Source organism: Eretmochelys imbricata, chromosome 4 (assembly GCF_965152235.1).
Source record: "Eretmochelys imbricata isolate rEreImb1 chromosome 4, rEreImb1.hap1, whole genome shotgun sequence".
NCBI lineage: Eukaryota > Metazoa > Chordata > Testudines > Cheloniidae > Eretmochelys > Eretmochelys imbricata.
This window is the reverse complement of record NC_135575.1, coordinates 27,363,815-27,390,914: the sequence shown is the minus strand read 5'-3', so window position 1 is coordinate 27,390,914 and position 27,100 is coordinate 27,363,815. Positions and strand designations below refer to the sequence as shown.

The window sequence follows — 27,100 nt, the reverse complement described above, 5'->3', positions numbered from 1 at the left end:
CATCATAGGAATTTATACAGCCTTCCTGCCTCACCAATTTATTTTTTGTTTAATAGGGCAAATATAAAATTAATATAAAAGGAAGCAGGAAAAATGTCCCACCTTGTACTGTAGGCTATGACTGAGAATCATTTGTCAATGGAAAACTGCCTCAAGAAAAATCCAATACAATTAAAGTTACATTTTCCTGGAATGCTGCCCAATATAATGACCTTAACTATACTGAAATAGACATTTGTCTCCTAGAGACAAAAGGATATATGAAAAAAAGAACATTGTTTTACGCAGTGTTGTTGTACCTCTGTTGATCCCAGGATATTAGAGAGACAGGATGGGTGAGGTTAAATCTTTTATTGGACCAACTTCTGTTGGTGAGAGAGAGAAGCTTTTGAGCTACATGGAGCTCTTCTTCAGATCTGGGAAACCTTACTCAGAGGGTAAATCTATACTGCAATTAAAAACCCATGGCTGGCCCAAACCAGTTGATTCAGGCTCCCAGGACTTGAGAAGAGGGGCTGTGGTATAGATTTTTGGGCTTGGGCTATCCTTTGGAACCCTCCCACCTTGCATGGTCGTAGAGCCTGAGCTTCTACACTGCAATTCAACAGCCCTTCAGCCTGAGACCCGTGAGCCCAGTCAGCTGGCACAGGCCAGCTGCAGGTTTTTAATTGCACTATAGACATACCCAGAGTGTCACTGCTAAATACTAAATACCGGGTGAAACAGATGGTTTAGCATAAGTAGTTAACACCTATTTCAAGGGACCATTCAAGGTGAAGCAGCCAGTTAATACCTCTCCAATCTAGGGGGAAAGGGCCACCCAAATACCCTGAGAGAACCTGCTTCAATACAGAAATAAAACCCTCCGACTGCCACCCTACACTGGAACCCATGCGGGGTATCAACAACAATTACAACCCACACTCAGTGAAGACCACATCATAAGAGAAATCAGGATGAATCCACTCTTTAGGCCTTCAAACAACCCCCCAACCTCTCCAAGCTCACCATCAGAAGCAAGCTCCCCATAGGCCACGATATACCAACTTTTAATGGCACCAGACCGAGCCAGAACAAGATACAAAACCTACAGGCCAGTGGTGGGCAACCTGAAGCCCACGGGCCGCATGCGGCCCATCAGGGTAATCTGATTGCAGGCCAAGAGACATTTTGCTGATGTTGACCATCTGCAGGCATGCCCCCTTCTTACCCCGCAGATCTCAGTGGCCACGGTTCGCTGTTATAGACTTAGTTTCACTGCTATGATGATCAACACCCCCCACAACACACCTTTCAAGATCCATGGGTCCAACACATGCCTATCACAACATGTGGTGTGCCTCATCCAATGCACTAAATGCCCCAGTAACAACTATGAGGGTGAAATGAAAATCACTATGCTCTTCAATAAATTCACATAGGAAAATGATAAAAGACAAAAAACACCATATAACCTTTCACTTTTCACAGAATGACTGCTCTGTATCTGACTTTACAGCCCTCATCCTCAAAGGAAACATGCACACCTTCAGAAGGAGAGCCTGGGAGCTTAAATTCATAACTCTGCTAGACACTAACAGTTATGGACTGAACACAGACACTGGAATTATGGCTCATTTAAACAATCTGTAACCCATTTAATCCCGTGCAGTGATGCTGGAACTCTGTTAATAGTGGGGGTGCTGAAAGCCAGCCGCCCTACTCCTGTCCTTCCCCCACCCCAGCTGGGGCCGGGAGCAGGGTCGTGTCTCTGGGAGAGGGGGACCCAGACAGGGGTAAGGGGGCTGAAGATGGGGTCACAGCTGGGGGTAGGAGTGGGAGCGGGAGCAGGGCCAGGAGTGGAGCCCCAGGCTGGCAACTGGGACCCGGGAGGGTGGGGGGTCGGCAACTGGGAGTCCCAGGCAGGAGCCCGCATAAAACCTGGGGGTGTTGCAGAACCCTCTGCACCTCTAGTTCCCGCGCCTATGATCCCGCGCCTCCCATCCCAGACTCTTTCTCCAACCCCTTCCCTGTATGACTGGAGAGGGGTTAATGGGCACTTCACCTTTAATGGTCCCTTGAAATATGCGTTAACTACTCGTGCTAACGATTCATTCCATCTTGTATTTAGCTGTGACACACTTGTACCTTTCCCAGACCTGAAGAAGAGATCTGTTTAACTTGAAAGCTTGTCTCTCTCACCAATAGCCATGGTCTTATAAAACTTCACCCACATTATATCTCTAACTTTGTTTTATATGAATTAAAAATGCAGAGGTGCTTTTGACTTCATGCCTATTTAAAAGCCTAGATAGAGAAAACAGCCACTGGTCCTATGAAATATGGTACAAAATGTTCTTTCAAGTTACAATTTTCACTCTGAGGCAGAATGATTTTTCCTTTGTATATTCTGCTAATAGACAAAGACAGACAGAGTTGCAATTTGAAGAATTTGACCTGGAAATCAGTGTCAAATAGTTGTTTCTTAGGATTTTCTGTGACACCGTGTCACCACACGTGATGGTACACTAGAGAAACATGATCGTATGCTAGAGACAGCACATAGTTCAAAATGACACAATTGACACCAAAAGTAATGTCAATGTCAGGAGCATGGAGGTAATGGACCAAATCCAGATAATTGTCCCATTTATGATCCTGACAGGCATGGCAGGATTTGTACCGATATCTAAATAGCAAAGTGGGAGAGACAAACAATATTGCAAGCCCAATGAATAAATCTCTTCTGCTGGTACTAAATAGGTTGTTTCAGGACCTGATTCACCACTGTGCTACTCCAGTTTTATGGTGATTTATTTCTATTGCTATCAATGGAATTATGCCAACCTAAATGCAGAACTAACACAATTGTGAATCAGGCCTTTAATTGGAGCTTGCAATATTTTCAAAGGAGCTACAGTTTAGACCTCACATGCTTCCTTGTTTCGGGAAAGAGAGAAGCAGTTGAGGCCATCATTTGGCTCTCTTATTTTGCGATTCTCTTTACTGATTGAATTCTCCCAGGGGCCTCGCACTAGGTTCCAGGTATACATTTCGAAACAAATAAATACATAATTCACTGTCAATCAAGAAAAAGAAAAAAACTCTATATATGGCTTAACAAATTATGAATTATTCTACCCATCATCAAGCATGATAACTGGCTTTACATGCTAAGTGGTCATGTGATCACTATGGTGTTACTCTTGAAGCCAGAGGTTTGATTCCTTTCATTCAAAGAACTGGAAGGGGAAGGAACCAAACCTATAAAACACAAGAGGGTAGGGATTCAGTGACTTTCTGCCAGTCCTGTTGGTTGATGATGTCAAGACTCTGGCTTGTGCCTCAAGAGTCTTGTGTGACTGCCTCCATGCCACAAGCTGATGGCTAAGATAGGTTCCCATGCAGAGGGAGATATGAAGTAGTATTGAAAAGTACCTATTTCGCCAAGTATCCACTCTTTGTGCAAACTGTTGATAAAGCAAATGGGGGCCTGAGAAGCAGACATCAGGAAGTCACTCACAGCCAAATTCATTATAAAGTAGTTTGGCGCTGTCCTCAGTTTCTTGTTGCTTAAAAATAATGCAATAAAATAAATAAATACAAGCCAGAGAGTTAATTTTGTTTTTACTGTTTACTTAGTCAAAGAATCTGACACTTTCTAGGTTACAATTTTATGCTTCATTCATCAATCCATTACCATTCATCCATTATGGATGTCAGGATTTTGGAACAATGACGAGGGGAAGAGGAAAGGATCTATTTTCCAATATTTTATCAATAAATGTAGAAATATATTGAATATACCCATACTTACCACACTCCATTTTAACAGAATAGGAGAGAACTCTAAATTTCCCGAGAAACATGTTTTTGCTCAATAGAGCCGGATCCTGACATGTGCTGAGCACGCTCAGTTACCATTGACAGCAGTCGGTTGAGAGTGCTCACCATTTCACAGGGTCAGACCCTAACAGAGAGTACAGCATGAAAGGCTGCCCATGGGCGATCACTGAATTTTTAATAGCTGCTGTGCTGGTTTAGTCAGTCACTGTATTAGCAGGATCTAACTCATTTTTTGCAAAGTGCTTTTTGATAACCTAAGCATCAAAGGAGATACACAAGACCAAATGACATTTTATTCATCTAGAGTCTTAAATTATAGAGCGGTTTATAAGAAGCAAACCTCTAGACTACATACTTATAACTAAAACAGTAACTGGTGTGTAAAGAGACAAAGTACCACAAGGTACAATTACATATTTTCTTTTCGTCCAACGAGCACAGTAGTATTTATAACATTTGCATTAACTTGTATGCCACATTTCTGCCTGGGAGAATTGTTACATCCCAGCTATAAATCCTTGAAGATATACATGCAGAATGGAAATGCTGAGACAATTTTAACTGCTTCAGTGCCACCCAATGTAACAGGTACATGGGGCAAAATACACACTCACCACTGCTCTGTGTACCTACCATAATGATCACAGATGGGTTAATATTGCAATAGAATCTCCTTAGACGTTTTTAAGGTCAGGCTTGACAAAGCCCTGGCTGGGATGATTTAGTTGGGGATTGGTCCTGCTTTGAGCAGGGGATTGGACTAGATGACCTCCTGAGGTCCCTTCCAACCCTGATATTTTATGATTCTATGATCTTTATGATGTGCTTCATCAAAGAAGCTGAAGCAATGAAGCAGTTTATAACTACAGTAGCTCATTGTGGCAACCATAATTTTATCTGACCGCTCCATTGTAAAGAAGTTTGTATGCAATGCTGATTCTACTCTCTTGGCTTCTAAAATCATTAAACTGGAAGTGACTGTAAAAGTGGCACTGTGGAGCTTTCATCTCAATGATTTTCTGTGCTGTTTCTCATTTGCATATTCATTTAAATTCAAGGCATATGCCAAAAGTGGCACTCAGCTTCCCCAAAGCAGTGACTTGCATAGAAAAGCCTGACCAAGGTGTAACCTACATGTTCTGCCTACTGTAAATACTGCTGTCTCATCTCTCGCTCTCTCCACTCAATCTTTGTTGAAAATTTTAGCTGCGCCAAATGGATCCACCCTTCAGCTATCAGAAAGTGCTTCAAAGAAGCCATATACTAACTGTCCTACTGCAAAGAAAAAAAACCCCCACATTTAAATGAAAGCTTAGATTTTGCAGGACACTGCAGAATGCAGCAAAATGTGTGAAATTGCTACAACTGCAGTTTTCACAAAACCAGAACTTTCTTCTGTCCCTGATGTTAAACACTGCCAAGTTAAAAAACCTATTTTTAAAAGAAAAATTTGCGTTATCTATTTTACTTGTAACATATCTAATGAGCATGCTCAGAAGTGATTTTCCAAGAGCATATAGTAATATTATCGAACCAATATTTTTTTCAAACTCACTGGCTGATTGAGCACTATTAACAGGTCAAGTCTCAAAGTTGAGCCATTTTTAAATTTCTGTATGAAGGGCAAAATAGTAAGTGTTGCAATAATATTTTGCTGTGGGAAAAGTATATCAACATCAGTCTGTGGGAATCAGTATCAAAATTCAGACAGCCAGGGCTGGATTTACACTTTATGTGCCCCTCGGAACAGCATCTTCAGCCCCCCGGCCTCCGCCCACCTACAGCTGACCCTGCACCAATATGAATGTGAAACTTATTGTGTATTGTGTCAAATTTGTGCCGACCACAATATACTGGTCCCTTTCCTCCCTGCAGCAGCCCCTCAAAGCAGCGTTGCCCGCTCCTAGCCCCCCTCTCCGCTGGTGGAGCAGTCCCAGGGCAGTTGGGGCAGCCAGGGCACAGCCTTCCCTGGAACACACGAGACCCTCCGCTATGCATGGCATTCCCAGCCTGAGCCAGGCAAGGTGCAATGAGGGAACTGTACCTCTCCCCACTGTGAACAGGCCCTGGGTGTCTTCCGTCCCTCGTGCAGCCCAGCATGGCAGCCACGCTCCTGCTCTGCCTGTGCAAGTGAATGGGGCACCAGCCACTCCAAACCCTGTCCTTCCCAGGCACAGGCAGCCGAGATTGGTAAGTGGCTGGGATGCTCCCAGAACCTGCTGCAGCCACCCCTCCTGGCCATGGCTCAGAGTGCCCTCATGTGGGCTGACTTGGACGCTCACCCTGCTCCAGCCCCACATGTTGTGCAGCAACCAACCCATGCCAGGAGACAACTTTTCACTTTTAGGCGCCGCTACTGTGCCTAATTGGAAATCCGGCCCTACAGACAGCTGACCCAGATTTACCCCTCTGCTGCTGTGAGCAAAAAAGATGATGAAGCCCTCAGATCTTGGATGGGAAGGTATAAAGGCTGTGAGTGCTGGCTCCACACCATGCTCTGCTTGTCTCTCCTGATGGCAGGAAAAATTTCTCATAGGTGTCAGGCCCTTGGTGTGGGATGGGACCACTTCCCTGTGCCATTGTTCTCCACTAAACCAGCCTTTCCAGATGGGTGTGAAAAAACACCCCCAAGTAGCATACGTTTTACCAGCCTAAACGCTGATGTGCACATCACTATGTCAGTGGGAGCTGCTCTCCCGCCGACACAGCTACCGCTGCTTGTTGAGCTGGTTTTATTATGTCGACAGGAGAACTCTCCCTGCTTTACATTGTCACGAGCCATCAAAGTATAAATACAGACAGGAATCCTACTATCTGTCTGCAGGCATGGAGAGCATTGATGGCATATCCTCATTTCATGTACCATGGCGCTTCCTGGATCCAAATCCCCCCAGCCCCAGCACCTTCAGGTGACTGTATGAGGCAGTCTTCATAGTATCTTTCACATATTCTTGGGCGGTAGAGGGTGAAGGGAGTCGGGGACAGAGCAAGAGAGAATATAATGGTGCAATTAAGCATTTCTTCAAATCTGTAATTTTAGTCCATCATAAAACAAATCCCACGTGTTTATTTTCTCATAGTTTTTAATTACTCACAGGAAAAGGAATTTACAGTTATGCTCCTTGTGATAATATGCACATGGTCATTTCTGCATCTCACATCATCAACAAATATGTGCAGAGAGGAAACTGATTCAGAATATTCTCTCTCACACACACACACACACACACACACTCTACTGTACAAACTCAAGTCATTGGGCTTGCTAAATCAACCATGTCTGGAACTGAATTTCTGTACCTGTAAAATGCATAAAAAACCAAAAGGTTTCCTGTAACTCCAATAGATCCAATTATAAGAACACAGGTTCCAGTAGCATAAAGGATATGATCAGGAACGTCTGCTTTTGTCACAGTGTGGTGACGAGTTCCCGTATCCAGGATCTGAAAAGAAAAGCAAAGGAAAAATAAAAGTTACTACAATCAGTGCTTTTAATCAAGTTGACAATTAGTCTATACACTGTACCTCCCTAAACACATGCTGCAAAATAAAGCCAGATTCTTACATACCATTGAAACACTTTTGTAGGGCTGTGTAAAAAATTTGGCCTTACCATTGGCAATGCTATATTCGTACTATGTGTAAACAGAGCACTTCATTCTCCAAGCCTCTCTACCCAGCACCTTTCACAAACAGCATACAAAAAATGTAAGGCAAAAATGAACTACTAGACTGTGGGAGAGATTGCAAGAACAGTCTCATATTTAAGATAAGAAGCTGGCACTAAATATATCTAGATACTTACTTTTTTGCTGGGGGACATGTGGATAAAGCTAAAGAATATGGAGTTTAAGGAGACTTCCTTATAAAATCCTCTTTTATTTATATTATTTAATATTTATGTCAAGTGCCATGATGCTTGCAAATCACTACATATTTGGATAGCAAGCTGAGGCCTCTGCTTGTCTGCGAAGATTTGTAACCACATCCTCTCAACCCACCCCCATCCTCTGCCTGTTCTGTCTCCTGTCTCACTGTAGATTGTAAGCCTTTTGAGGTAGGGACTGTCTTTTTTGTATGTGCCTGTACAGTGCCTAGCACAATGGGGTCGCGGTCTTTGACAAGTATTCCTAGGTGCTACCATAATACAAATAATAGTTTTATACATGTGCATGTTGCTTTACAGAGGGAATTGAAAGTACAGTACCTGCCCAAAGGAACTACGAAAAAAATACAATCTTTTAAAAAATTGTTCAGGTCACCCGTTAATGGAGTTAAATTTCCATCATAATCCTGAATGACCTTTTTTGGGTTAAATAATACAGATTTCAAGAAGAGGAAAATATTTTAAAAATTGTCAGAGGCACAACATACATGTTAGGAATTATGAGATTAATCTGATTATATGAAAAAGGCAAAGATGTGTTGGCATGTAAATAGGCATCATATTTTCTGAAACAACAACCCAATCTAAATTAGTGTGCATTCTATATAATGCAACATAAACCTCAAAAAAAAAACCCATAAAACAAAAGCTCATCATGCCTCTGCTTTTATAAGTAGCATTGCCAACTGTCAACATTATTTCTAACCTTATCCCTTCAGTTGACCTTGGGAATGACAAAGACTAAAGTTTCCTTTGTTTCTATTCCCCCCCCCCCCAAGTCCTCTTGACTGATGGTGCTGAGAACTCTACATGGAAAAATTTGAAGAAAAGAGGAAAAACAGCAGCTGTAGCAATGATTGTGTCAGTACAAACTCATTAAATAATTTTGACATTCCCATTACTGCCACAATCACAAGTGCATTAATAAAAAATGTCACCAATTCCCTGTGTATGTATTTTTTTTTTTACACAAGTTTAAGTCTATTGCTGACCAAATTCAGCAAACAAGACAGCCTGTGGGTAATTCACTCAGATCTTATTAGCATTGTCAATGAGATGACTGTGAATTGCCAGTCTAAGAGATTATTTACTAATTGCTAATAGTGTGTTGCTCCATCTATAGCCATATAGGGGTCTTACAAACTAGTTCAAACACTAACAGTTTAGATAGTAGTATTTGGACCTATGGCAATTTTACACCAGCAGAGGATCATGCTCACAGAGCCAAATTCTGCCCTCATATGCACCCAGGGTTACACAGGATGTAAGGCAGGGCAGACTGTAGCCCATAAGATCTAAACCAGGCGATAATACAAGCTCAAGAAGGTCTGGACTCTTCACCCAAAGGTATCACAGACCTAATGGATTTGAAGAAGGTGAGTGAAGCTCCTCTTTTCAATTTGCCTCTCCCTAGTTCCACAGTCCTCCTTGATCTCTTTCTGACCTTTTCTATTACATGTTTTTCACCTCCTATTGCCTCAGTTCTCCACACAACCACCACCCTCCTCCCTGAAATTAATGGCAGGCCTGCACATAAACACAGATAATTGTGTGATCTTGTTAGTGTCACCTTATCTGTGCCACCCACTGCTATCCTATTATTTACTATGGTATTGCTCATTGCATCTTACCTGTAATGAGATAGTAAGCTCTTTGACACAGGAATTTTTGTTTGTTCTATGAGGTGTCCAGTACATTTTGGGATGCTGTAAAAAATATAATTATAATAGGGCAGGTATGGGATGTGTGGGAAAGAAAAGGGCATTCGAATATAGGGTCTCCAAAGGACAGATAGCATTAGCAGAGAGACCTAACAGTCTAAGTCTAGAGTTAAAGAGGAGAAGCCCTTTTCTGGAAAGCATTTGTTTTCTCTGTGAATAAACCGGCAAGAACTTGGACAGGCTGGGAGGAGGGTTTAGACATGGGAGATTGTTTTATGGAACATCTTGGTAGAGAAGCCTCACCAGAAGTTGTAAGCACACTGTTGATTCATATTTAGCTTGTGATCCACTATGACCCCCAGATCCTTTTCCACAGTACTCCTTGCTAGTCATTTCCCATATTGTATGCATGTGACTGACTGTTCCTTCCTAAATGGAGTATTCTGCATTTGTCCTTCTTGAATTTCATCTCATTTTCTTCAGACCATTTTTCCAGTTCGTCCAGATCATTTTGAATTTTAATCCTACCCTCCAAAGCACTTGTAACCCCTCCCTACTTGGTACCATCTGCAAACTTTATAAGTGTACTCTCTATACCATTATCTAACTCACTAATGAAGATATTGAACAAAATTGGACCCAGAGCTGATCCCTGTGGGACCTCACTCGATATGCCCTTCTGGCTTGACTATGAACCACTGATAATTACACTCTGGGAATGGTTTTCCAACCAGTTACGCACCCACCTTAGAGTAGCTCCATCTAGGCTGTATTTCCTTAGTTTGTTTATTAGAATGCCTCTCCACTAGTAGCTTTCTCCACCTTCTGAACTGAAAAATGAGAGCTGTTAACTTACGGTACAGCCAATGAGCAGGTACTGTACTGTACAACTAACCCATTAGCAAGGATGAGCAGAAACGCCATGCCCGATATACGGTTTAGACCCAGGCCGATATTGATCCACATTGTAGACATAAATTGGGTGATGGCTCTCTTATGGAACTATAAGAGGATTTAGTCCAATCCTGCAAGGTGTGGGTTCCTGCTGTTCGTTCCTGAGCAACCTCAATGCTCCTTGGCCATGATAGGAAACTAGGTTGCTCAGAAACTTTCAAGACACACTAAGGACCTTGCAGGATTGGACAGAAAATGAGGACCTGGGAGACAGTGGGTCCTGGAGAATTTTTTTTAAAAGACAGAAGTGGTGAGTGGATTTGTGGCTTCTCTTTTGGATTTGATTGGGTTTCTGAGCAGAAATCTTAAACAGTTAAGAAATTCAGTTAACTGCCCATATTGACTGCGGAAAAAACACAGAATTTGAGAAGCTGTCAGAATCATCTGAGGCTTTTTTTCCCTTGTTATACAACATAGGCTTTTTATGCCAGAGTACATGCTCTTGGGCTGTAACTGAACCTCCACAGCAATGGAAGAAGGTACTCCATGTTTGGCTTTGGGATTCATAAGTTAATTAGGGACAGATTCTGTTTTGTGATTTCTGAGAGGCACAGCATAGAAGACTCATCCCGAGGACTGGGTGGGGACAAAGGCAGCCTTAAACCATTTTTGTGCCTCCCAGATTCGGAGCTGCTGCAAGGACTGAAATAACATGTTCCACTCTCCCCTGTCCACCATCACCTCCACAGCACGGGTTAGAGCAGCCTCGGGGGCACAGTTAATTTGGTCACTCATTGTTATGATTTTATATTTATCACGGTAATTGCTTCTTTATGAAAAAGTGGCTATAAACCCACTTTAATTTACATTTTCTTCCAGTTCCTCTGTATCTATGTTACAATATATAAGGGATATTGAACTCCTTTATATATTGACAAGTGGATGCATGTGGGTCTAAGAGAATCTAACAAAGTGCGACAGTGGATTAACTATTGCCCAAAAGAAACATACAATCTAAAAAATTTGATAATGCCATAGGAATAAACCAGTTATATTTTCAACATCACCTATCAGTAACCCCAAGTTCCCGGCATACCCAGTCTCATGACTCAATGTGGGGAGGGAAAATTACTAAATTCAGTTGTTTTGCAATTAATAGGACTTGACAGCTAGAATGTGATTCACATGAAGGCCTCACAGTCCACAGAACTAATCAATAAAAACAAAAATGTAATGATTGGTGAAGTCTATACTTTTGTTTTGTCTGTTACAAAACCGTCTAATTTTTCCACATTCATACTTCCATGCCTCTGAAGTTTGTCTAACAGCCTTAAAGTGCAAATTCTACTCAGAAAATTATATAAAAATGGCATCAGATCTGCTTTCTGGTTGTATTCAGAATTATATCTGCTGACAGTAATAAAAATATGTTTTATTTCTATTATTTCTGAAAAGTCAGCACAGATAGGAGAATGATTTGGATTCTATTCCTTCTTGCACATCATCTGCAGTATTATGACAGGAATGTCCAGATGGTGCTGTGACATCGTTTTACAAGTTATTTTTCTTTGCATATGAGCAAGTTTCTAGTCCTGGAAGAAATGCTTTGTTGTTTGTTCTGTTGTGGTTCCTTTAGGGAACTGTGGCAAGCAGCTACAGAGTTTGCTCTCTGCCTTAATCTCTGTAACTATAGTCAGTTCTTGAGGCAGAGTCGCTCCCTGAGAATTGAGCATTGGTGTTTGTCTCAGAGTTCTTAAAGAGAAGATTGTTTGCATGCTGTTTGTGACCACTTCTGTTTCAAGACTTGTGTATATGTGTAAAAAAAAAACAAGTTACACTAAGAATATATTCAAAGTCTGCACCACTGATTTCTCCTCCAATCGGAAACTGACTTGTAAGACCCCAACATTTGTTACTACTCGGCAGAGGCATGATGATAAAATTCTTCATTAAGTTCCAATTACACATCCATTAAACCTGTATTAACCAACTGAAAGCAATATGGTGGCACAGATTCTACCTTAGAGCCAAATCTGACCTGCAGAGCTTTTATCATTGGTGATGGTCTGTGAGAAAGAATTAACTCAGATTTATCTATTTTTCTGAGGCCGGCAATTAGGGAAAAATAAATGTTTTTCAATGGAAGCATATTTTATCTGGAAATCATTGAGACAAACAAAATTCTATACTGTCATTTTTTAGTCACCATCCAGAATAGAAGTGTACTTTAAATTAGTGACGAATGCTAAGACTCTATAAAGTACAAAGAAGATATTCTCTGTTGAGCAGGATAAGAAAGAGGACTTTTTAAACTGTACATGTATTTTTCTATCTTCCCTATATTTGATTAAAGTTTATGCCTATTCAGTAAATGAAATTGGTAACAAAATGTGCTTTTCCCTAAATCCCTCCTGCACTATTTAAGGATATGCACACAGGTTATTGTGGGGCAGAGTTTCAAACATTATTATAAGCCATAGTGTGCACAGGGTCAAACTGACTAGGACCATATGGCTTCCCTTTGCAGCTGGTTTTCTATGCAAAGCACTACAGAAGCCTTGCTTTGACTGTTCTGGTTAACTGGATGTTCCATTTCTCAAAGTACATATACACAGATGGACAAGCATGTAAGAAATGTGGTAGAGGGAATTTACGCGTGGTGGGGTCTAACATAGGTAACAGACTTGCAGTACAGATTTTGTGGGAAAATGGAATTAGCACATTTCCTAGCCAATTTTCAAGACTACAACCCCACTGAAGGGTTATTTTATATTACAAATAAAAACAATTTAAATGATCAAACGTTTACTTTTCGGCATGTCACATGCACCCATCCAGCTCAAAGAAATTGTGCATAAAACATCCAAATTGTACCAAAGAATACAAATAGACATAATCTAAAATGCACTTAATCTAATATGCAGTCAGCACAAATTTACAGAAAGCCCTCCTTCATCTTGAAGCAACTTTGCATATATTTTTTAACTCACTCATCAAAACCTAACCCAACACATAGAAAAAATTATAAGCATAGGAACAGAGTCTGAAAGTAAAAACTCAAGCCAAATTAGAAAAACAATACGATCCATTGCTATCTATACTTGATGAATTGGGGGCCCAATCCAGCTCCCATTACCAAAACTCTCATTGACTTCTGTCATAAACATAAAGGGAAGGGTAATCAACTTTCTGTCCACAGTGCTATAAAATCTCTCCTGGCCAGAGGCAAAACCCTTTCACCCGTAAAGGGTTAAGAAGCTAAGATAACCTCGCTGGCACCTGACCAAAATGACCAATGAGGAGACAAGATACTTTCAAAGCTGGGGGACGGGGGGGGAACAAAGGGTCTGTCTGTCTGTGTGATGCTTTTGCTGGGAACAGATCAGGAATGCAGCTCAGAACTCCTGTAAAAAGTTAGTAAGTAATCTAGCTAGAAATGCGTTAGATTTCCTTTGTTTAATGGCTGGTAAAATAGCTGTGCTGAATGGAATGTATATTCCTGTTTTTGTGTCTTTTTGTAATTTAAGGTTTTGCCTAGAGGGGTTCTCTATGTTTTGAATCTGATTACCTTGTAAGGTATTTACCATCCTGATTTTTCAGAGGTGATTCTTTTACCTTTTCTTTAATTAAAATTCTTCTTTTAAGAACCTGATTGATTTTTCATTGTTCTTAAGATCCCAGGGTTTGGGTCTGTGTTCACCTGTACAAATTGGTGAGGATTTTTATCAAGCCTTCCCCAGGAAAGGGGGTGTAGGGCTTGGCAGGATATTTTGGGGGAAAATGTCTCCAAGTGGGCTCTTTCCCTGTTCTTTGTTTAACACGCTTGGTGATGGTGGCATAGGGTTGATAGGGTTCAAGGACAAGGCAAAGTTTGTATCTTGAGGACGTTTTTAACCTAAGAATAAGCTTAGGGGGTCTTTCATGCAGGTCCCCACATCTGTACCCGAGAGTTCAGAGTGGGGAAGGAACCTTGACAACTTCTATAGCAACAGGACCAGGACCAGTACCAGGCCCTTGAGGTGGAAGCTAGGGCATTTCCCTCATAATACGCAGCATTGGATTTCTAGTCTTTTTGCATCTGATATTACTTTCAGATGCATCCCTGCAACTGCTATTAAGCTAGTAAGGGTTATGCATGCATATATGAGAGCAGAGTTGTGTGCTCTGACAGACCTGATCAACTTTAACATCATATAAACAATAATGCTAACTATTATTATGATTGCTTCTCTCTATCCTCCGTTTTCTTTTACACAAGTGTCCTACCCAGGAAAAGAGATGCTGCATCCTGCTGCCATACAAAATCTTTGGGATTTTCTCTTAGAATTTCTGTATAGATTGTTTTCACGTTAAATTAATACATGCTTTAGCATCCTGTAAGAGCCAACACCCTTTAGCAACACTTGCGGAAAGTGAGACATGCTAATTTACCAACAGACCTTTTCAAGTTAAAGCACCAAAGTTTAGAGAGAAGGTTCACTTTTTCTATGACTTTTCAAGGCATAAAGGGGAGGAGTATTAATAAGTGCCAAGTTAATGGAAGAAAGAGCTGGTTTCCCAATGGTATAATTCACTTTTAGTTGTGATTTTCATTAAATTTAAGACATTTAATAGGAACTTCAAATTAAGGATAAAATGTTAAAAGTGCTTAAGTGACTTAGGAGCCTACATTTCATTGAAAGTCAGTGGGGCTTGTGCACCTAAGTGCTTAGGGTGCTCCCATTGGTATTGCAAACATTTGGTGTAACACGTTCCCTTGACCCAACCTGCCCTCCAGTCCCATTCTCCCATCATGGCCTTCCCAGACTCTGTAGCCCATTCTTTCAGCTTCTGCAGCTGCCTGGCCTGCCAGCTCACCACTGATTTCTTTCCACCTGACCTCCAGTCAGCCTCTCCCCTACACAATTCCAAACCAGTGTACCCAGCCCACTCTGAACCAGGTTCACAGGACTTGCTCCCTTCCAATATTTTTACCTGATCCCTCACATCCCATCAGTCCAATCCATTGCTGCTACATCCAGCTGCATGCCTCCTGACTGCCACTCTAGCTGGCCTATTCATCTCTCGCTGCAGCAAACCCCCAAGATTTTTCTATTCTACATAACAAGGCAGCTACAAATTCAGGCAAGACTGCTTTCTCCCCATCCCTCTCCCACTTTCCTGTTACTGTTTTCAGAATGTGCACACAAAGAGCAGAAATTCTGTCAGTAAGTGTGGTACAGAATATACAGAAAAATTCAAGCAATCCTCAAAATAAAAAACAGAAGCAATAATATGTATTTAATAATGGGAGGAAATGACTATTGTCTTGTTTCAGAATACTAAAACCACTTTCCAGCTGAGCCTTGGAGGCCTCTCCTGCAGCCAGGGATGTGGAAGACCCACTCCAGCCAAAAAGGAGAGCTACTACTGGCTTCCCAGTAAAGGACAACAGTCCTTCCGATTAACCTCCATCTCCACCAGACAACAACGGCTTGTGGGAAGACACAGGGGGCCTTTTTGTTATTTTACTTAGTTTATGGGCATTTTGTGTCCGATTATTGCTGTGGGACAGGTTGCTTATTCATCTGTTTGATACATCCTTAATTCCTTTGCCTGTCCTCTTCCCTTTCTTTTAATTTACCCCTCTCCTTTCTGGGAATAAAATGTTGTTTATCCTTATCTGTTGGGCCTTGATTTCCTCTCATTGTGAACAGTAATGTCCTAGAGGCCACAGGGGTTGTTTGTTTATGTCAGCAGCCAGTAGGTAGAGGCACTGAGCCTCAAGAACCCAAGGCCCTGGACCACAGGGCCACTTGGAGGAAGGACTTTACTATGCTTGGGGATCAAGGCTGCCCCAGAGGTGGAGTACGTACTTATGTCCTAAACAGAATATATTTTCCAAGGTCCTTGATCATGTTCCCTTCCAGAACTATCACTATAACAATGAACTTCAAAAATGGGAGATATACTGTCAAATCCAAGTGACAGATTCAATTATTTAAGAACTTTAGAGGAAGACAACACTGTTGGGTTAATACAGAGTGATGAGAATAAATGAAGAGTGATCATTCTGTGAAATAAGAAATTGCAGGTTATACATGGAAAATCTCTGGTATCAGAAGAAAAAAAATCTTTTAAAACCCTCCCAACATTAAAAGAATACCCCATTATTTTAAACCTGTAGCTTTTATATTATTACTATTTGAATTATCATAGTGCCCTATTGAGATAGGCACTGTATCTGTATAACCTGGGCTGAATCATGGCTCCTTCAAGTGAGGAACTTGGAGATTTTCCTATGCTACTTGACTTCAAATACTACTTATATATTCAACGTACCAAGTAAATGCAGAGGTAAATAATATTTTAGTGCTAGAAGATGTTAAAATACTTGTCACGGGGCACCTCTGTTGCTATCCAGGGTCCTTCATTGCCTGGCCACTTTGCATGGTCACAAACACACACTAGGTTTGCACCCTTTCACCAACCATGTATTTACTCTTTTATTACAAAGCAACACAGTGTAATGCAAGCTTGCAGCAAGAGGACTCTTCCACATAGCCCTCACTTCTCAGCTGAGGCTCCCCCTCTGAACTTTCCTTCTCAGTCCCCTGCTTCCTGTTCCTTACATTTATATCCCCCCAATTAAATCATTAGTCCAGTGATTACCACCCAGGTGCTCATAATCCACCAATGGAAAGTGTTTAATTGCTCACAGCTAAGCCTGCACCTTCTTCATGCTGCAGCAACATCAATGATCCGGGGACTACTAATAGTGCCCTGTCACAATACTGTCAAAAGAAACTGGACTGTATACCAATATAAGAAACAAATCCAAGCAAGCTATAATATGGACTGAAATATATTTGTCCCAAGCCATTTAATTCTTCTGTTTCCTTGGCTTGCCACTAGACTTCAGCTTTTTTGGCACCAAGAAAAGCCCTGGCCTCAGCTGGTGATCACAAAAATGTTACCACAAGTTCTAATGACTGATGGAATCTATTTTAGGATATCTTTAGGTTACGTGATGAATAAGATAAATGGAATTCTAATCCCGTCATTATTACTAACAGCTGTGACAACCCAACAATTTTTAATGAGTTAAAAGCATCTTTCAATAGGTAATTATTTCATCCATTACAGAACCCATGTGCAATAACACATATTCCTTTTCAATCCCTGTTATGTTTATAACATACTTTTGTAGAAATTTTGATGGGTCTTTTCCCTGGACACCTAGACTACATTAGTAAAGTAAGTGTAAAAACAGGGGTTAAAAGATTTCACACATTCCATTTTTGAGTTAATTTTTCCTTCACCCATTAGGCTCAATTGAAGGACAAAACTTTTTAGTTTAAATATATATATGGCAATAAATACAGAATAACAAGGCTTTTGGTTAGCATACAGAAAATTATGAGAGTTTAACATAGAAAAATCATAAAAGTAAACATTTACTAAAATACTGACCTTCTTACCAATTTTGGATAACCCAGAAAGCCATATCTGCAAAAAATGTTCTTTTCTACCTATCACTGCACAGGAAACGATGGCATATTCTGACAGATTTGAACTTGGTCATGGTGTCCATGCATTTATGAGTTCCAGACTTCACTACTGTCATGCAAATCTAGGGATGACACCACTGACCTGAACAAAGCTCCAACTGGTTCAGAACATAGCAGCCAATCTGCACAACAAAAGACCCCCAAGAGCATTTCCACCTCTGCACTGGCTCCAAATGAACACCGCATCAGATTCAAGGTTTCAATCTTTATCTTCATAGCTCTCCAGGTGACTGGCCCAAGTTACCTGAGGATCTGCCTCACAAAGCATCATGATCATGACCATCCATGACAGCTACATTCTACTGGAACCAAGGAACTGCTACCTTCAAGAATGAAACTTGTGTGACCAGGAAACAGAATTCCCTAGGCAACAGGCTTAGAACTGTAGAACTCACTTCTAGGTGAAATCAGAATGACAATCAACCTCAAAGTCTTCAGAGCAAAATGATCTTTCTCTGGCCTATCACCATAAACAAAAAAAAAACCTTGTGTACTGTCTGGCTAATGGAGGGGAAAACAAAAGAATTGTGTATGTTCACTTTAATACATTTGTAAAGCTTTCAGGCATTACATTGATTGAAGGTGCTGTATAGATAGATCGATTTGTTAATGCTACCAAAACCCAGAGATGGAATTAGAGTTTTATAGGAAGAATTATGGTGTATTCATCACCATAATTTTTTCTTGTTTCATTTAACCTGTGTAAGCTAGTGGTCTCAAAGAGCTTTCCCCTGCCATCTATTGATGAACTGGGGAAAAAGGGCTTGAGTATTTGCATAGACACCTATTCTGCCTAGATAAGTAGACATGCTTGCTTGCCAAATATATCATTTTAGACTGTTTTGGGGTTAAAATTCACTTAAGTCATGCAAAGGGTAATGAAATGTTATCCTTATTGTATGACTAAAGGGCAGCAGGACTGTACATAATATACCCAAAGTGAGGGGGAGTCCCCCTTAATTTAACCTCACTCACTCAATGGGTGTAGTGATGCCAAATCCAAGAAAAAGTTAGAGGGGGTGGAGACAGGTGTTCTTATCTGGTTGCGCACACTCTTTTAGATGTCATTTGACCGTCCCCTCTAATGTTTGAAGTCAGAGCTGATCAGACTCAGTTGGGAGTCCTTGTTTCTTCTCAGTGATCACTGGAGCTGAAATCACTGATAAGCTGGTCTAGGGGTCTGAGCCTTAGGCTTTGTCTACACTGCATTTTCGTCCGTTAAACTTTTGTCGTTTAGGGGTGTGGAAAAAACACCCCCTGGAATGACAAAAGTTTTACCGACGAGAAGCGCCAGTGTGAACAGCGCTTTGTCGGCCGGAGAGCTCTCCCACCGACAAAGCTACCGCCTCTCTTTAGGGGTGGATTTATTTGGTCGTCGGGGAGCTCTCTCCTGCTGACAAAGAGCGGCTACACTACCCGCCTTTTAGTGGCACAGCTGTGGCTAAAAGGTGCATCATGTAAACATAGCCTTAGATCTGGTGTGGGGACAGCACTGCAATGAAAGACAACTCAGAAGAGGCATCAGTGAACTTCTCCAGTACCCAGTGAAATGACGAAGAGCTGAAATCACAAAGGACTGGGGTAGGTGATGGAACCTCAGAACAGACTACAGTGAGCAGTGGTGGCAGCAGCATGCTGCAAAAGCAACAGCTATAGAGATGGGAGCGACAGAGGCAGCACTCAACCATCACTCTCCCTCATGGGCAGGAGATGAACCCACTTGAATACGCCCCTGGACTCTGGGATGTTGCTGACCTTGGACAACAAACCATGAATGGGAGGCAGTGCAGGGAAGGGAGAAATGGCACGTTACAGGGACATTCATCCATCAGACTTTCACACTGCAAGGAGGGAAACTGAGACAAAGGACTACTGCCAAAGATACTGTGGGGTGGGTGTTTACTTACTGTTTGTATAATTTTGAATAACTGTTGCTGTGTTTCCCAAATTAATATTGTGTTCCTTTTCTTCTTAATAAAAGTTTTCTCTTCTTGTCCACAGACTCAGTGTTTGCAAGTGAGGAAGCAATGGGACTCACACGTGTCCAGGAGTGGTGTTTAGTTTTCCCAGGTTTCTGGGTGGAGGCTCGGCTAATTCTGTTTTGTAATGTTCAGAGGAAACCCTACTCATTGAACCCACCCCTTGTTGCTGCTGACACCACGTGACAGAAGGGTTATTCTTGTAGCAGTTTCTTTCACTGTAGCTTTAATTCCGTAGGCATTAAGGGCCAGATTTTCAAAGGTATTTAGGTGCCTAAAGATGCAGATGGGATTTTTCTAAAGTGCCTAATTCTTTTTGAGTGGGGTTAGGTGCCTATCCTGCCTAGGTACCTATCTGCATATTTAGATGCCTAAATGCCTTTGAAAATCTAGCCCCAAGTGATTTTTATATATATAAAACTTTGTATGGTCTTAGACTAAATAGCATACTGTCCAAGCGACCTTTGGTTTAAGGTCAATGGATGCTCCAGCAGCAGTGGACAATGTTATCAGTCTAGAAGGCTGAATCAGCAATTTTTCAGGAGATGAACCATGCTTATTTATATGCAAATTTATACAGGATTTTAATCTGAGAAGAACACACAGTTATTTGTTTTTCGTTTATATATTTAAATTTCACAACTGTTCTCCTCCAGAAGACAAAAGGACCTCTAGGGTGAATTTGTAATTAACATGTTCAAGGTCTAGGTCATGCCTTGGTGCAAGCAGATTATTTTGCATTGCCATGGGGAGAAAGAATTTTATGGAGAATAAACAAGTGTTTCAGTGAAAACAGGCAAATTTCTTTTAAATTAAAAAAGCTAACAGTATAGAAAATATAAAAGTAAAATGTAGCACCAAAGATACTTTATAGAGAAAGTTTCAAACAATGCTGGTAAACAGATAAGGAAATTAAACTTGTGTGTATTTGGGGAATAATTTAAAACATAAGATAGATTTGTAAGGATGGTTAAATCAAATGGTAAAGTGGACTTTGACACCTCTTGTAAGAGTGTCTATATACATAAATTAAAACTGACTTCTGTATAACTAAGAAAGCTTTATTAGCACACAGACACATTCCTTTTGGAGGGACATGTGACACTTCATATTGATAAAAGAGAAAGAATGGCATAGCTTTGAGCTGGGGAAGCATCCAGATAGCCCTAAAGTAACTATGTAGGGGACATGGAGGAATCCTTATTCCTGCTATTGTCCAGTGCAGCTGTGTTAGGGCTAGGGACAATCTAGCCTATAGTAGCAGAATTCTAAATGGGTGTCTAACTTCAGTAATTCAGGCCATTTCTATTGCTTCATCATAATAGGAATTTGGAATCTATATCCCTGAAACAACTCTTGCATTAGTTTTCCAACATCAGCCCAGAACTTATAACAAAATGCTGGAGGGAACACTATGATGGAATCCATCTTCTATTTTTGTAAAGCTCTTGGGTTTACCTTTTAGATTAAAAAAAATGAAGCCCACATATCAATTCAGATAGAACCTGTTTTTATTATAGGACACATCACAAAACCCACAAGCCAGGCAGTAATTTCTGAGATTCCAACACTATTTTATAGAAACAAGGTGGGTCAAGTAATATCTTTTATTGGACCAACTTCTACTACAAAGTGGAACAGATTGTTTAGCGTAAGGAGTTAACACATATTGTAAGAGCCCATTCAAGGTGAAGTAGCCACTTAACACTTCTGTAGCAGTAGGACAAAAGAGGGTGATTAGCGGGTTACAGATTGTTGTAATAAATCCATTGTTGTAATAAACACAGTGTCTTTATTAAGCCCATGATTTTTAGTGTCTAGCAAAGTTAAGAATTTAAGCACTCAAGGGTCGTCTTTTGAAGGTGTGGAGGTTTCCTTGGAGAATGGGGACTGAGAGATCAGATATGGAAATAAAATATTTATTTTGCAAAAACGGTTTCATTCTGCTGTGTGAGTTCATTTTAGAGCGTAGTGATTGTCTCATTTCACCTTTCTCCCCCATGCATTCTCAGAGCCCGAGCTCCAGTTCGAGCCCGAACATCTACACTGCAATTTTATCGCCCTGCAGCCTGAGTGCAATGATCCCAAGTCTGCTGACCCAGGCCAGCTGCAGGCATGCTGCTGATCTTTTATTGTGGTGTGTACATGTAACCTCTGAGTACCTTTCTCAGACCTGAACAAGAGCTCTGTGTAAGCTTAAAAGCTTGTCTTTCACCAACAGCAGTTGGTCCAATAAAAGATATTACCTCCTGCATTTTGTCTCTCTAATATCTTGGGACCACCAGGGTGTAACTACAACAACACTGCAAAAAAATATTTTGTCTCAGGCAGAAACTTACTTTCCATTCAACCTATTAGAAACAAATGGGCAGGCAAATAAGCAAAAAGACACATCATAACAACCACTAGAATGTGAGAAGAAACAAATCCAAAAGGTTACACTAAGGTTAAAATATTACGGCCAAGGAATCAGTTCAGCTATACCAGTGACAGACAGGTATAAGTAAGAGGAAAAACAGGCCCTTAATGCTAGCATAAGGATCCTCTGTATAGTATTAAAACTTAGAGTTCAGTCCATGGAAGATTACTCAACTCTTCAAAGCAGTCCTTCCAGAATTTTCCAGTAGCATTCCTAACTCAAACAATCTTAGCTCAAAAGCTAAAGGACCTGGAGAAGACTGACAAAAACTTACCAATGAACGTTCAGTTCTCCAAAGAAAGCTCAATCAAGATTCCAGCATGTACTGGGCTTGCCTTACCATAACTTTCCCCAAAATTCCTGGGGAGTTCCTGGGGAATTCACAGACAGGCATTACATTTATTGCTTCCTCTCTCCTGGATGCAGACCATGTCCCTAGGTTCCATTGCCATGACATCCCTCACCCACACTTCCTTCCTCCACCTGGCTGCCCAGTCCATACCTCCTTCCTGCACAGTCATCCATCAGATTTTGGAATGTAGGAGGAGAGAGATATAGATGGAATGAGACTCTACATCTATGGATTATAAGGGCAGAATTTGGCCCCATTTATTTAACGGAGTACTGTATATCAGCTCATAAGAAAGGATCCTATTACAATTTTAAATATTCACCAAGCTTCGCTAAAAGCTTGCACATTAACAGTAATTTTTTGTCACTATTGCCAAGTGGTAATGTTAATAGTGAACAAATGATGAAATTGTAAACCCTGTTTCCTGGAGATTACAGTATGATTATAGTTCATGAGGCTGAATATAAAATAGACCAATTGCTTACTGATTGTCTAAAGGTCTAGAGAGTTACCCTTAAAAGCCACCAAAGTAAAACTTGACACACTGTTAACTGCAAATATTTATCCCTGTCACTTGCTTAAACCACTCAGCATTCCTCACTTCTTGCTTTAGTAGCATTTTTAACAGAGAATATGATTGGTCTCCACCCGGAGAGAGACTGCAGTGCTGTACATCTTTCTCAAGTGATGCTGTACACAAATTCTGTGGTGCAATGGTTTTGAACTTACTCATCAATAATAGCCTTTTCCCCTCTAACATTCCATCTTCTATGTGTTTATCTTTCGATGGGAACAGTGGGATTTATGTTGACTTTAATGGGAGCATAGTTAGGTCAATCCTGGGCATTTTTGAAAATCCCACTTTATGCTCTTCAGGGTGAGGATTATCTTTTGTTTTTAATGTACTGTCCTGTCACAAGAGCATTGTCATTACTAATAATAACTCTTAGAGTGAACATTTCATCAACAGTGCACATCTAATGTAGGTAGAAAAATTAAACAAATTATGGCACATGATACTTAATGTATAGAAGACTATGTCAAAATACTACTCCCAAAGGGTAAATAATCAAAAACTAATTTCTCTTCATTGGATGATGAAATTTTTGCAACTTGTTTCACACAACTGTTTTGTTCTCTAATTTTGTAATATAAAGAAACAAAACAAATGTACATCCATGAAACTCTCTCTTCAGTCACTGTTGATTAGCAGAGTCCAAGAAAGAACACTTTAAAGTGATTCTTTCTCTTCCACTCCAGTAGTTCTATAGTACCTTTATTTATTTAAAACTAAAATGTTCATGCTATTAGTCCATCATACGGAGTAACTACTTTGGCTAGGTGGACTTTTTTTTTTAAAGGTTATTTCATTTTAAATAGGAAGCACTACACAGCCACAACATATATCATAGAGCATTCTTGCAGACACACAAAGGCTCCAATTCAGCACATATATAACTTTAAGCACACGCTTGGCACTTTGCCGAACTGGAGCCTTGTTGTACTCACACAGCACTTACTCAGATGTAGAGCTGTGCTGATTTTATACCAGCTGAAGATCTGGCTCACTGTACATTTACCCAATAGACCACAAAAGCTTTGATCAGGTCAGAAAGCTGCAAATTAGAAGGTCTCTAAGTAGTACCATCCATTAGATGGAATACCATAATCTGGAGCTGTACCTGCCATTTTGGGATTCAAAAGTAAAACTTTTTGGTTCACATATTTATCTATTCTGGTTACTATTAGGTATCTCAAAACTATATAATTATGTACCTATTCCAGCGATATGATACACTTACATTCACAGTTGCCTATTTTTTTTTTTTTTTGTGGCAGTTACAGAGACAATTAGGTCAATTCACAAATAGGGGCTGGATTCTCCAGTCCACTGAAGTTGCTCTGTGATGCTCTGATGACTCAAAGTTGCCATAAGATCACCTTAACTAGCCAGCAGAGGAGTTCATCAGCTCCGGGGAATCCTCTGGTGGCATAGGGTCACTGCCTAGGGTCCTATGCCATCCCCTTCTTGGCCTCTGTCCACTGAAAAGGGCACTAGCACATCTCTATGCCCTCCCCTCAGCTCCTTTAATGGCTCTCCTGGGCCACTGACAGCTGGTGCAAATACTTTTTGTTTGTTTTATTTTAAATACCGTAAAAATTTGAAAGAACTTAAGCACCAATAAATAAACAAACAAATTTAAACTGTGTCAATTTTATTAACAATCTGATTTAATCACATAAAATCAAGACAAAATATAAATTGCTGATCTGGGCCCAATCCTGCAGTTCCGGTGAAGTTTAGTTGGAATTCTGATTGACTGAAGACTGTTGGGACAGGCACAGCATCTTAAACAGACCCCTTTGTGGCTTGATATTTCAGCACATAGAAAAACATCATGCAATCACCTGAGACAGCAGCAATCCTACATGCAAAAGGCAATAAAACATGGGCAAAGACTTCTTAGCTTTAACTCTGATTTTGTCTTTTAGGTTTGAATTCTACCCTGAAGTATTCAAATGGATTCTTATATAGTTGAATTTATAGAGGCTGCTAAGAAATAATAATAATCAATGTGACCTGTTCAAAATAGAATGAAGAACATAATGACCTGGAACAAAATGTAGAGATAATTTTGCTAGGATATTTCATTCAAAACGTATTAACAAATACACACCATATTATAATAAAGGTCTGATACAAACTGATAAAACCAGTTAAATAAGAAGTGAAGACCCAAAATCAGTTTTTAGTGGTGCCATTGTGATTACAGGTGTTCTTGGGATTGGGGCACTTGGTGCATTTAGGCACTTTGGTAAGTGGTCTGGTTTTCAAAAGTCCTCACTTCAGTGTGAGCTGCTGAGGGCTCAGCACTTCTGAAAATCATAGATTCATATATACTAAGGTCAGAAGGGACCATTATGATCATCTAGTCCGACCTCCTGCACAACGCAGGCCACAGAATCTCACCCACCCACTCCTGCGAAAAGCCTCTCACCTATGTCTGAGCGATTGAAGTCCTCAAATTGTGGTTTAAAGACTTCAAGGAGCAGAGAATCCTCCAGCAAGTGACCTGTGGTCCATGCTACACAGGAAGGCGAAAAACCTCCAGGGCCTCTTCCAATCTGCCCTGGAGGAAAATTCCTTCCCGATCCCAAATATGGCGATCAGCTAGACCCTGAGCATATGGGCAAGATTCACCAGCCAGATACCCAGGAAAGAATTTTCTGTAGTGACTCAGATCCCACCCCATCTAACATCCCATCACAGGCCATTGGGCCTATTTACCATGAATATTTAAAGATCAATTAATTACCAAAATCATGTTATCCCATCATACCATCTCCTCCATAAACTTATCAAATTTAATCTTGAAGCCAGACAGGTCTTTTGCCCCCACTGCTTCCCTTGGAAGGCTATTCCAAAACTTCATTCCTCTGATGGTTAGAAACCTTCATCTAATTTCAAGTCTAAACTTCCCAATGACCAGTTTATACCCATTTGTTCTTGTGTCCACATTGGTACTGAGCTTAAATAATTCCTCTCCCTCTCCGGTATTTACCCCTCTGATATATTTAGAGAGAGCAATCATATCTCCCCTCAACCTTCTTTTGGTTAGGCTAAACAAGCCAAGCTCCTTGAGTCTCCTTTCATAAGACAGGTTTTCCATTCCTCGGATCATCCTAGTAGCCCTTCTCTGTACCTGTTCCAGTTTGAATTCATCCTTCTTAAACGTGGGAGACCAGAACTGCACACAGTATTCCAGGTGAGGTCTCACCTGTGCCTTGTAGAACGGTACTAAAACCTCCTTATCTCTATTGGAAATACCTCGCCTGATGCATCCCAAGACCGCATTAGCTTTTTTCACGGCCACATCACATTGGTGGCTCATAGTCATCCTGTGATCAACCAATACTCCAAAGTCCTTCTCCTCCTCCGTTTCTTCTAATTGATGCATTTAGCTTATAACTAAAATTGTTGTTATTAATCCCTAAATGCATGACCTTACACTTCTCATGATTAAATTTCATCCTATTACTATTACTCCAGTTTACAAGGTCATCCAAATCTTCCCATATGATTTCCCGGCCCTTCTCTAAATTGGCAATATCTCCCAGCTTTGCATCATCTGCAAACTTTAGGTGCCAAAAAATCACCTTGGTGTAATTTTAAAAGCCCATTTTAAAAAATCTTATCCACAAAGTACTCATCTGGGTATGCTATGAAAACAACCTATTGAGATTAAGTGACATGTGCCTTAATTTGTGCCTCATTTTTTAATTTCTTTCACTTTAGTAACTGTCAGAACCCCCTCTGTTACTAAAATCTTGGCTTTTATAATAGTAGTTTACAGAAAGACAAGAAAATATTTATCCTAGTGGATGCAATGATGATCATTTTGGCTAACAAATTTAGTTTTGTGGGAACTTTTAAAGATCACTGCATTTTAGAAACATTTTATTCTAAAATATTTATAAAGCAACATAAATGTATTTAGATGGGAAAAGCATACATAAATTTATAGAAAGAATC

General features: G+C 40.5%; 1 protein-coding gene across 1 annotated transcript in view; it reads right to left on the bottom strand.

Annotated features, from left to right (window-relative positions):
- Positions 1-27,100, bottom strand: part of LOC144263926 (melanopsin-like) — a 71,994-nt gene that overhangs the window by 43,796 nt on the left and 1,098 nt on the right. The window contains exons 2-3 of the mRNA XM_077815039.1: positions 7,126-7,268; positions 3,418-3,551 (exon numbers count right to left, since the gene is read on the bottom strand). Of these exons, the coding sequence (XP_077671165.1) occupies positions 3,418-3,551; positions 7,126-7,268 (277 nt within the window). The remainder of the gene's footprint in view (positions 1-3,417; positions 3,552-7,125; positions 7,269-27,100) is intronic.